The following is a 12,260-nucleotide window of genomic DNA, read 5'->3' on the forward strand; positions in this document are numbered from 1 at the left end:
TAGGTTTGATATTGTCGCACTTCTGGAAAAAATCATAACTACATGCAGGAAAATTTATACGTTTAAAAATGTCATCTTCTGACCCCTATAACTTTTTTATTTTTCCACGTACAGGGCGGTATGAGGACTCATTTTTTGCGCCGTGATCTGAAGTTTTTATCGGTATGATTTTTGTTTTGATTGGACTTTTTGATCAATTTTTATTCATTTTTTAATGGTATAAAAAGTGACCAAAATACGCTTTTTTGGACTTTGGAATTTTTTTGCGCGTACGCCATTGACCGTGCGGTTTAATTAATGATATATTTTTATAGTTCGGACATTTACGCACGCGGCGATACCACGTGTTTATTTTTTTTTTTACACTGTTTTATTTTTTTTATGGGAAAAGGGGGGTGATTCAAAATTTTATTAGGGAAGGGGTTAAAGGAGTAGTCCAGTGGTGATTCAGTGGTGAGCAACTTATCCCCTATCCTAAGGATAGGGGATAAGTTGCAGATCGCGGGGGTCCGACCCCTGGGGCCCCCCGCGATCTCCTGTACGGAGCCCCGACAGCCCGCTGGAAGGGGGCGTGTCGACCTCCGCACGAGGCGGCGGCCGACACGCCCCCTCAATACAACTCTATGGCAGAGCCGAAGCGCTGCCTTCGGCAATCTCCGGCTCTGCCATAGAGATGTATTGAGGGGGCGTGTCGGCCGCCGCCTCGTGCGGGGGTCGACACCCGCTATCTCGGCGGAGGGCCGGGCCCCGTACAGAGAGATCGCAGGGGGCCCCAGCGGTCGGACCCCCGCGATCTCAAACTTATCCCCTATCCTTAGGATAGGGGATAAGTTTTTCACCACTGGACTACCCCTTTAAATGACCTTTATTAACACTTTTTTTTTACATTTTTTTTGCAGTGTTATAGGTCCCATAGGGACCTATAACACTGCACACACTGATCTATGCTGATCACTGGCGTGTATTAACACGCCTGTGATCAGTGTTATCGGCGCTTGACTGCTCCTGCCTGGATCTCAGGCACGGAGCAGTCATTCGTCGATCGGACACCGAGGAGGCAGGTAAGGGCCCTCCCGGTGTCCTGTCAGCTGTTCGGGACGCCGCGATTTTACCGCGGCGGTCCCCAACAGCCCGACTGAGCAGCCGGGTCACTTTCACTTTCACTTTAGAAGTGGCGGTCAGCTTTGACCGCCGCTTCTGAAGGGTTAATACGGCACATCGCCGCGATCGGCGATGTGTGGTATTAGCCGCAGGTCCCGGCCGTTGATGAGCGCCGGGACCGACGCGATATGATGCGGGATCGCGGCGCGATCCCGCTTCATATCGCGGGGAGCCGGCGCAGGACGTAAATATACGTCCTGCATCGTTAAGGGGTTAAGCATCCCGGACAGGTTCGCCTACCTATCCCCGCTGCTCCGGGTCCACTTCGCGATCCTCCGTCGACTTCTGCATCTTCTCCAGGGTCTGGGCCTTGCTTTCTGGCGTCGTTATTACGTCACCACGCACACCGCGCCGGCACAGCAGCGTAATAACGTCACCAGAAAGCGAGGCGGAAGAAGCCAGAGGATCCCGAAGAAGACACCGGAACAGCGGGACAGCATCGGGAGCCCCTAGGACAGCATTGGGAGCGGTGAGGACCTGGTCCGGAGCGGCGGGGACAGGTGAGTATAACTTCCTATACTTTGCATTGCACGGATCCCTCAACATACGATGGATTCGACAAACGATGGGTCATTTGGAACGAATTACCATCATATGTTGAGGGACCACTGTATTAATAAGCATTGGTCAAGTGAGTGCTCAGTAGGCACGAGCGCTCATGTGACCGGCGCTTATGAATATTTAAATCTAGCCAACGGGCCCACCTCAAAGCGCAAGTCAGTGGTGGAAGAGGGGGACATCTGGAGGATCGGGGCTCCGGACTGTAGGTAGGTATAGCAGTCTGAGACCCCTGATTGGTCTCCTGTTCACCCGCACTATAACCCAGTGTATCAGGCTATAGTGCGGGTAAACAGGTGACCATTTCCTTTAATGCAGTGGTCTCCAAACTGTGGACCTCCAGGTGTTGTAAAACTACAACTTCCAGCATGCACAGCCAGCCACTGGCTGCCCGGACATGCAGGGAGTTGTGGTTTCGTGAAACACCTAGAGGTCCACAGTTTGGAGACGACTACCTATAAATCAGGAGGGAGATGATTGGGATGGGTTGGCCTCTGTATCAAACACATTGGATGTATACGTTCTCTGACAGCAAGCAGAGTGTAGTAGAAAATCACAAACTAATAACTGGGTCACATGACCAGGAACGCACTGATGCATAACTACGAGACACTACAGCAATCAGGATACGGATCCCACCTGGGGCAGAACCATATCCTAATGGCTTTACTCTCGAGGCTACAAAGTTGTCTTGGATTTAAACAGGTATCCTGCTGCCGGATCGTGATCGGAGTCATACTTTAAACAGGTACTCCGCTGCTCAGCGTTTGAGCTGGGAGCTTGTGACGTCATTGCCCCACCCCTCTCAATGCAAGTCTATGGTAGGGGGCGTGACGTGCCACTCTGTAGGAGAACGAGGGCTCCATACAGACTATCGGGGAGGGGGGGCATAGCGCCCAGACCCCCGTGATCTAAAACTTATCCCCTATCCTGCGGAGGGGAGAAGTTTTTCTGTACTGTTTGGGCAAAACTTGTCCATTAACTGTGTGTGTGCCGGCAGTGTACCTGCAGCGTCGAATGGATGGATTTATTCCAAAAACAGCACCACCGCTGTCCTCAGGTTGTGTGTGGTATTGCAGCTCCATCCCATTGAAGTAATTTTTTTTTTTTAAAAGGGGTCAAAAAGGGATCCCGAGTATGATAGGCCTATTGGTTTAACCTCTGTTTGTAAATTGTTTGAGGGTTTCCTAAGAGATGCTATTTTGGAGTATCTTGATAAAAATAAATGTATGACCCCATATCAGCATGGCTTTATGAGGGATCGGTCCTGTCAAACTAACCTGATCAGCTTTTATGAGGAGGTGAGCTCCAAACTGGACAAGGGGCAATCACTGGATGTCGTATATCTGGATTTTTCCAAAGCATTTGATACGGTGCCACATAAAAGGTTGGTGCATAAAATGAGAAGGATTGGGCTGGGGAGAATGTGTGTAAATGGGTAAGTAACGGGCTCAGTGATAGGAAACAGAGGGTGGTTATTAATGGTACTTATTCTGATTGGGTGACTGTTACTAGTGGGGTCCGTCTTGGGTAGAGCTGGGCAGTATGACCAAAAATCAGTATCAGTATTTTTGTAAATTATGGCCGTTCCACAGTATTTAACAGTATTTCCACCCCCCTCCCCCGACCGATGGACGCTGCTTCTCTAGTATGTGACCCCCTCCAGTTTGTCAGCCCAGCACTGCGCTGTCCCCCACATCGGGGAACTAATCATGTTACCTGCAAGCACCGCTCTCCTCGTCCTCCTGTGAGTTGCGGGCTGACGGCGCTTGAACTCTGTACTGTACTACATATTCCTGTGTCCGGGCTGCAAAAATAAACAAAAAACACGACAGTGCGCTCAGCGTATCACCGGCCGAGGCGGGACATCACTGCGGCCGGTATTAGGCTGGCGGCTCTGTGACGTTCCCATCCCCAGCGTGAGGCCGTTACCGTAGCAACAGGGGAACGTAGGAAGGTAGTTTATTTTTGCAGCCCGGGCACAAGGAATATGTAGTACAGTACAGTACAGATATCCAGCACCGGCGGCCCGCAACTCACAGGAGGACGAGGAGAGCGGTGATGCGGGTAACATGATTAGTTCCCAGATGTGGGGACAGCGGCTGCGGCTGATAATTCATTCATTCGAGAGGGGGGGGGGGGGGGGCAAGCCGGTACTGCGGTATGGGAAAAATTCATATCGTACAGGAAAAAAATTTGGGTATTCGGTATCAACCGGTATACCGCCCAGCACTACCACAGGGGTCAGTCTTGGGTCCTGTTCTATTTAATATATTCATTAATGACCTTGTAGAGGGGTTGAATAGTAAAGTAGCAATTTTTGCAGATGATACTAAACTCTGTAAAGCGGTATACACAATAGAGGACAGTGCACTGTTACAAATGGATCTGGATAGATTGGAGGTTTGGGCTGGGAAGTGGCAGATGAGGTTCAACACTGATAAATGTAAGGTAATGCACATGGGGAGGAAAAATCCGGGCTGGGATTATGTATTAAAGGGAGAACACTTGGGACGACTGACATGGAAAAGGACTTGGGAGTCTTAGTAAACAGTAAATTTAGCTGTAGTGACCAGTGTCAGGCAGCTGCTGCGGAGGCAAATAAAATCATGGGGTGCATCAATAGGGGCATAGATGCCCACGACAAGGAAATAATTCTACCGCTGTACAAATCACTAGTCAGAGCACACATAGAATACTGTGTACAGTACTGGTCAGACCACACATAGAATACTGTGTACAGTACTGGGCATCAGTGTACAAGATATAGTGGAGCTGGAGAGGGTTCAAAGACTGGCAACCGGGGTAATACGGGGAATGGGAGGACTACAGTACCCAGAATGATTATCAGAATTAGGGTTATTTAGTTTAGAAAAAAGAAGGCTTAGGGGCGACCTAATAACTATGTATAAATATATCAGGGGACAGTACAGAGATCTCTCCCATGACCTATTTATCCCCAGGACTGTATCTATAACAAGGGGGCATCCTCTACATCTACAGGTAAGAAGGTTTCTACATCAGCACAAACGGGGGTTCTTTACTGTAAGAGCAGTGAGACTGTGGAATTCTCTGCCTGAGGAGGTGGTCATGGTGAACTCTGTAAAAGTTCAAAACGGATCTGGATGCATTTTTGGAGAGTAATAACATTGCAGGTTATGTATACTAGATTTATCGGGACAGAACGTTGATCCAGGGATTTATTCTGATGCCATATTTGGAGTCGGGAAGGAATTTTTACCTCTAGTATGAGGGATTCTTGCCTTCCTCTGGATCAACTCAGTAGGGACTCATTAGGGTTATAGGTTGAACTTGATGGACTTTGGTCTTTTTTCAACCTTATGAACTATGGGGGGCATTTACTAAGGGGTTTAGTCATTTTTTTCTGACTATTTTTGGCGCAAAATTGTCGCAATTGCGCCTACCCTATAAATTGTGCGACTTTCCCTAGCAAGAGCTAGAAAGTCAAATTTTTTTTTCCCGCTTAATTTACGCAAGTTTTCAGTTTTGACTTGCAGTGGTCTGGAATTTATTAACTGAGACAGTCGCAGTTGCGCAATAAACTGTCGCAACGGCCGTAAAAATTGACTAAATTTACTCCAGCTCCAACATGGAGCAGGAAAAGCTACTGCCGCCCAGGCTCCGACATACTTTCTCCCCGCTACCCTCACTGCGCTACCGGGACACTACAGTGATTTACATCCCCCCCCCCCCCTCACCTGCCAGCGCCATGCAACTCCCATCTGTCTGCTGTTGCAAGACTACAAGTCCCAGCATGGCCTTACAGTGAGGACACGCTGGGAGTTGTAGTCTTGGAGCAGCGGGAGCTGAGCGGCGCGGGCGGGAGACAAGGGGGGGGGGGGGGGGTAGCGGGGAGGCCGTGTGAGGAGCCCGGGCGGCTGCACTGTAATGTCAGCCCGGGCTCCTGCCCTGAGAGCCATAGGCTTTGGCTGTCAGGGCATGCTGGGTGTTGTAGTTTTGCAACAGCTGGAGGGCCACAGTTTGCAGACCACTGGTGTGTGGTCTGTAAACTGTAGTCCTCCAGCTGTTGCAAAACTAAACAGCTGAAGGGGACCGGCGAAGAAGTTCACTTACCCTTCCGAGGCTCCAGCGACGATCGCTGACGGAGATCGTCGCGCGGCACTGTCGCGCGGCAGTGTCGTGCAGCGCTGGATCCTACGGAAGCCGGTAAGTTGCGCAAGCTTCCCAACCAGGGTGCCTCCAAATGTTGCAAGACTACAACTCCCAGCATGCCTGGACACCCTTTGGCTGTCCGGGCATGCTGGGAGTTGTAGTTTTGCAACAGCTGGAGGCACCCTTGCTGGGAAACACTGGCCTAAAACAGTGTTTCCCAACCAGGGTGCCTCCAGATGTTGCAAGACTACAACTCCCAGCATGCCTGGACAGCCATTGGCTGTCCGGGCATGCTGGGAGTTGTAGTTTTGCAACAGCTGGAGGCACCCTTGTTGGGAAACACTGGCCTAAAACAGTGTTTCCCAACCAGGGTGCCTCCAGATGTTGCAAGACTACAACTCCCAGCATGCCTGGACAGCCATTGGCTGTCCAGGCATGCTGGGAGTTGTAGTTTTGCAACAGCTGGAGGGCCACAGTTTGCAGACCCCTGGTTTGTGGTCTGTAAACTGTAGTCCTCCAGCTGTTGCAAAACTAAACAGCTGAAGGGGACCGGCGAAGAGGTTCACTTACCCTTCCGAGGCTCCAGCGACGATCGCTGTCGGAGATCGTCGCGCGGCAGTGTCGTGCAGCGCTGGATCCTACGGAAGCCGGTAAGTTGCGCAGGCTTCCCAACCAGGGTGCCTCCAGTTGTTGCAAGACTACAACTCCCAGCATGCCTGGACAGCCTTTGACTGTCCAGGCATGCTGGGGCTTGTAGTTTTGCAACATCTGGAGGCACCCTGGTTGGGAAACACTGTTTTAGGCCAGTGTTTCCCAGCCAGGTTGCCTCCAGATGTTGCAAAACTACAACTCCCAGCATGCCTAGACAGCCTTTGACTGTCCAGGCATGCTGGGACTTGTAGTTTTGCAACATCTGGAGGCACCCTGGTTGGGAAACACTGTTTTAGGCCAGTGTTTCCCAGCCAGGTTGCCTCCAGATGTTGCAAAACTACAACTCCCAGCATGCCTAGACAGCCTTTGACTGTCCAGGCATGCTGGGACTTGTAGTTTTGCAACATCTGGAGGCACCCTGTTTGGGAAACACTGTTTTAGGCCAGTGTTTCCCAGCCAGGTTGCCTCCAGATGTTGCAAAACTACAACTCCCAGCATGCCTAGACAGCCTTTGACTGTCCAGGCATGCTGGGACTTGTAGTTTTGCAACATCTGGAGGCACCTTGGTTGGGAAACACTGTTTTATTCCAGTGTTTCCCAGCCAGGTTGCCTCCAGATGTTGCAAAACTACAACTCCCAGCATGCCTAGACAGCCTTTGACTGTCCAGGCATGCTGGGACTTGTAGTTTTGCAACATCTGGAGGCACCCTGGTTGGGAAACACTGTTTTAGGCCAGTGTTTCCCAGCCAGGTTGCCTCCAGATGTTGCAAAACTACAACTCCCAGCATGCCTAGACAGCCTTTGACTGTCCAGGCATGCTGGGACTTGTAGTTTTGCAACATCTGGAGGCACCCTGGTTGGGAAACACTGTTTTAGGCCAGTGTTTCCCAGCCAGGTTGCCTCCAGATGTTGCAAAACTACAACTCCCAGCATGCCTAGACAGCCTTTGACTGTCCAGGCATGCTGGGACTTGTAGTTTTGCAACATCTGGAGGCACCCTGGTTGGGAAACACTGTTTTAGGCCAGTGTTTCCCAGCCAGGTTGCCTCCAGATGTTGCAAAACTACAACTCCCAGCATGCCTAGACAGCCTTTGACTGTCCAGGCATGCTGGGGCTTGTAGTTTTGCAACATCTGGAGGCACCCTGGTTGGGAAACACTGGCCTAAAACAGTGTTTCCCAACCAGGGTGCCTCCAGATGTTGCAAAACTACAAGTCCCAGGTTGGGAAACACTGTGCCCGGCCTCCGCCCCACCTTACTGTAAGGGCATGCTGGGAGTTGTAGTCCTGCAGCTGGGGGCAGGGGACAAGCTTGTCACATTTATTATCACCTGCTCACACATCTCCTGCACCACACAACTACAACTCCCAGCATGTCCTTACTGTAAGGGCATGCTGGCAGTTGTAGTCGTGCGGGGCGGGAGATGTGTGAGCAGGTGATAATAAATGTACTAACCCATTTTTTTTGTTTTCTTCTCATTTCAGATCCGTTTATCCTGTGGACTCCTTCGGATTCGGTGGACTACTTCGATGACCAGCGTTTTTCTTTGTTTGATTTTAATAAAATGGTTAACGAGGGCTTGTGGGGGAGTGTTTTTTGTAATAAAAATTTTTTAAAACCTGTTGTGTTTTTTTCTTACTTTACTAGACAGGCTTAGTAGTGGAAGCTGTCTTATAGACAGAGTCCATTACTAACCTGGGCTTAGCGCTAGCCACAAAAACAGCTAGCGCTAACCCCCTATTATTACCCCGGTACCCAACGCCACAGGGGTGCCGGGAAGAGCCGGTACCAACAGGCCTGGAGCGTCAAAAATGGCGCTCCTGGGCCTAGGCGGTAACAGGCTGGCGTTATTTAGGCTGGGGAGGGCCAGTAACAATGGTCCTCGCCCACCCTGGGAACGTCAGGCTGTTACTGTTTGGTTGGTATTTGGCTGAGAATGAAAATAGGGGGGACCCTATGCGTTTTTTTTTTTTAAATAAATAATTAAATATATTAAAAAAACGCATAGGGTCCCCCTATTTTTATTCTCAACCAAATACCAACCAAACAGTAAGAGCCTGACGTTACCAGGGTGGGCGAGGACCATTGTTACTGGCCCTCCCCAACCTAAATAACGCCAGCCTGTTACCGCCTAGGCCCAGGAGCGCCATTTTTGACGCTCCGGGCCTGTTGGTACCGGCTCTTCCCGGCACCCCTGTGGTGTTGGGTACCGGGGTAATAATTGGGGGTTAGCGCTAGCTGTTTTTGTGGCTAACGCTAAGCCCGGTTTAGTAATGGACTCAGTCTATAAGACAGCTTCCACTACTAAGCCTGTCTAGTAAAGTAAAAAAAAAATAAAACACAACAGGTTTTAAAAAAAATTTATTACAAAAAACACTCCCCCACAAGCCCTCGTTAACCATTTTATTAACATCAAGCAAAGAAAAACGCTGGTCATCGAAGTAGTCCACCGAATCCGAAGGAGTCCACAGGATACACAGATCTGTAGAAGAAGTAACCAAAAAAAAAAAAAGTGTAAGTACATTTAGGGAGAAAAAAACTGTGTTAAAAAAATGTAATAAACACACACACACACACACACTAAACGCCGTTTACCACTTCTGAGCCATGACTACAATTTACAGTGATCCCTCAACTTACAATGGCCTCAACATACAATAGTTTCAACATACAATGGTCTTTTCTGGACCATCGTAAGTTGAAACCAGACTCAACATACAATGCTACAGACAGTCCAGATCTGTAAAACGTGTCAATGGCTGGAAGAACCAACCAATCAAAATGGGCATTCACTGGTAAAACCCCTGTATTACTGAAGTGTATGCACTGACTGGTGTCTGGTATTACATGTTCTGTACACTTTACCTGTATCAGGGTTAGCTGCTCTTTTGGACACCAGGTGAGGGCAACTCCATTACTTGTTTTGGACATTGCCTGTACTGTACAGGACCCCTGAAGAAGCTCCTGTCCTCTACATAGACCAGTGTTTGCCAAGCAGGGTGGCCCCATTTTTTGCAAAACTACAACTCCCAGCATGCCCGGACAGCCTTTGGCTGTCCAGGCATGCTGGGAGTTATAGTTTTGCAACAGCTGGAGGCTCCCTGCTTGGGAAACACTGACATAGACAGTGATTTACAGCTCCCAGCAGATCTTTCTTACTTTTATATGTAAGGATTTGCTTTATGTATATCAGTTATCTACTTATTTTTCTTTGTCACTTTTTCCTATTTTGGATGACATTTTGGTGCCTTTAGAACCAATTACCCTGTTTCCATAGAGTTATGGTCTCAACATACAATGGTTTCAACTTACAATGGTTTTCCTGGAACCAATTAATATTGTAACTTGAGGGACCACTGTAGTTATTGAATTATTTAGATGTGGTGAAAAAGCTAAAAAAAAACTCAAAAACAAAAGATCCAGAAGGAAACCAATTCAGACAGCAGGAAAAAGGAACAGACTATTTTTTCTACTACATGAAGTAAATTTCCCACTTTTACCTACGTGTGCCAAATTTATTAATGCCGTGCAGCAATTTAGTAAATTTGTCGCACATAGTCAAAAATGAAGTAGAAAAAAACAGGGTAAAAACCAGACTACATAGTAAAAGATTAGTAAATGCCCCCCTATGTTACTAAAAAGAGTTGTTCTACCCCATCCCTGAGGACTATCTGCACGAGGACTTTTACTCATGCAAGTGTCTGATACCGATTCACATTACCGGCAACAATCAACCTCCTTATGACTTTCCTTATCATGTGACCCTGACAATAAGTAACGATCAATTTACAACACTGCTTGCTGGCAGTGAATGGATACATCCACAGCTTGGATACGGATGCCAAGTCATCCCAATAAATATGGCAGAGGTCTCCAAATTGTTGACCCCACACACTCTTGCAAAACTACAACTCCCAGCAGGCTCGGACAGCCAGCGGCTGTGCGGGCATGCAGGGAGTTGTAGTTTTGCAGCAGTAGTTTTCCGCACAGTTGGGCATTAATACAGGATTAGAAAAACAGAAATTATTGCAGAAACAGCGCCACCCTTGTCCTAAGTTTCTGTGTGGTATTGCAGGTCAGTTCAATTAAAGTGAATGGTGCCAAGTTGTAATACCACCAGGGCCGGCACCACCCATAGGAAGAGTACGCAGCTGCCTAGAGCGCCCCCATGATGAGGATGCCACCCATGGCACCCGCTGCGCCACTATATCCAGCTGCTGCCTGTCAGGAGCGCAGCACTGTCACATCACATACAGAAGAATTACTGTGTATGTGAAGTGATGCGACAGTGCTGCGCTCCTAACAGCCGGCAGCAAGATAGAGGAGCGCAGCACCGCCACTGGACACTCCTCCTTGGCACGACCATGTCACCCCAGAAGTAAGGAGATTACATGAGGAGGAGGTGTGTTACAGTGTCACCCCAGTAGTAAGGTGATTTGTTACAGTGTCACCCCAGTAGTAAGGTGGGGCATGTCAAAGGGTGGAGACAATGGGCAGATAAAAGGGGGCAGCATAATCAGCTCTTGTCTAGGGCAGCAAAAATCCTTGTACTAGCCCTGAATACCACACACAACCTGAGGGCAGTAGTGGCGCTGTTTCTGCAATAGATCAGAAGTTTTTCCATTAACCTCTCCAAATCCTATAGAGGTTTCCATTCATTTGCAACAACCAGTACCGCAGATGAACCAGAAGTCTCAGCATGCCTCATAAGCCATAACGGTTCGTGTAGTTCCCCCCCAAAAACAACTTAAAGTCCCAGACACTGACACAACTTTATAGAGCAGACGCAGCTGACAATTACCGCTGCGGAAACCGGCCCTGATGTGAACAGGACTCAGCCGGGCCGGAGGTGAAGGCCTCCCTATACCGGGCTCTAGGCCTCAGGCCGACACCGCTATGACCGGCCCGTACACGGGGACCACTAGGCCCCTCCTAAATGAACCAAGCCTCGAGACATCACGGACACACGAGGACCCCGTCACCCTCACCACAGCCGCTCTCACCTCCGTGTTCTGGTGCTTGAAAGTGTCTAAAAACAAGAGCTCCATCGCGGACTCACCCGCCATGTTTGGTGTGGGCGGGGAAGTGAGGAGGCGGGACTTCCGGGTGGTCCTAGTGAGCAACGTCTCTTTCAGCCAATGACGCTCTAGAGCAGCTTGTGGCTCCGCCTATCTAAGTAGTGTCGCTGGTGAGGCCAACCGCCGCCATGAGGATGGTTATACAGAGCTGGCTAATATCCTTGGAGAGTTTTATCAAAACCTACGTAGAAGTGGTGCTGATGCCTAGAGCAATCAGATGTCTTCTTTCATTTCTCAGAGGCCTTTAAAAAAAAAAAAAAAAAAGTGAAAGAAGCGATCTGATTGGTTGCAATGGGCAACTGATCAACTGTTTCCTGTGAACAGGTTTTAATAAATCTCCCCCACTATGTATAATTGTGAAGGTGACATTATATCAACAATAAACACGGTTATTAATATTAACCCCTTGGGGACCAAGCCCATTTTGACCTTAAAGGGGTACTCCACTCCTAGACATCTTATCCCCTATCCCCATAAGATGTATGATCGTGGGGCCCTGCCGCTGGGGACCCCCCACAATCCCGCCTGCAGCAGCCCAGAGCTAAGTTTTCTCCGAGGCTGATGATGGGCGGTGCAGGGGACGGGGCATCGTAACGTCACTGCCCCGCCCCCTCGTGACGTCATGTCCGCCCCCTCAATTCTAATCTATGGGAGGGGGTCTGATGAAATCCCCCATAAA

General features: G+C 49.2%; 1 protein-coding gene across 2 annotated transcripts in view; it reads right to left on the bottom strand.

Annotated features, from left to right (window-relative positions):
* Nucleotides 1-11,921, bottom strand: part of VIRMA (vir like m6A methyltransferase associated) — a 71,352-nt gene extending 59,431 nt beyond the window's left edge. The window contains exon 1 of one of the 2 annotated variants that reach the window (XM_056522502.1): nucleotides 11,507-11,921. In XM_056522502.1, coding sequence (XP_056378477.1) covers nucleotides 11,507-11,569 — 63 coding nt within the window. In that variant the 5' untranslated portion in view covers nucleotides 11,570-11,921. The remainder of the gene's footprint in view (nucleotides 1-11,506) is intronic. The other variant, XM_056522501.1, reaches the window with a different exon arrangement.
* Nucleotides 11,922-12,260: the final 339 nt, after the last annotated feature.

This window comes from Hyla sarda, chromosome 5 (genome assembly GCF_029499605.1).
Source record: "Hyla sarda isolate aHylSar1 chromosome 5, aHylSar1.hap1, whole genome shotgun sequence".
NCBI classification, from domain to species: Eukaryota; Metazoa; Chordata; class Amphibia; order Anura; family Hylidae; genus Hyla; species Hyla sarda.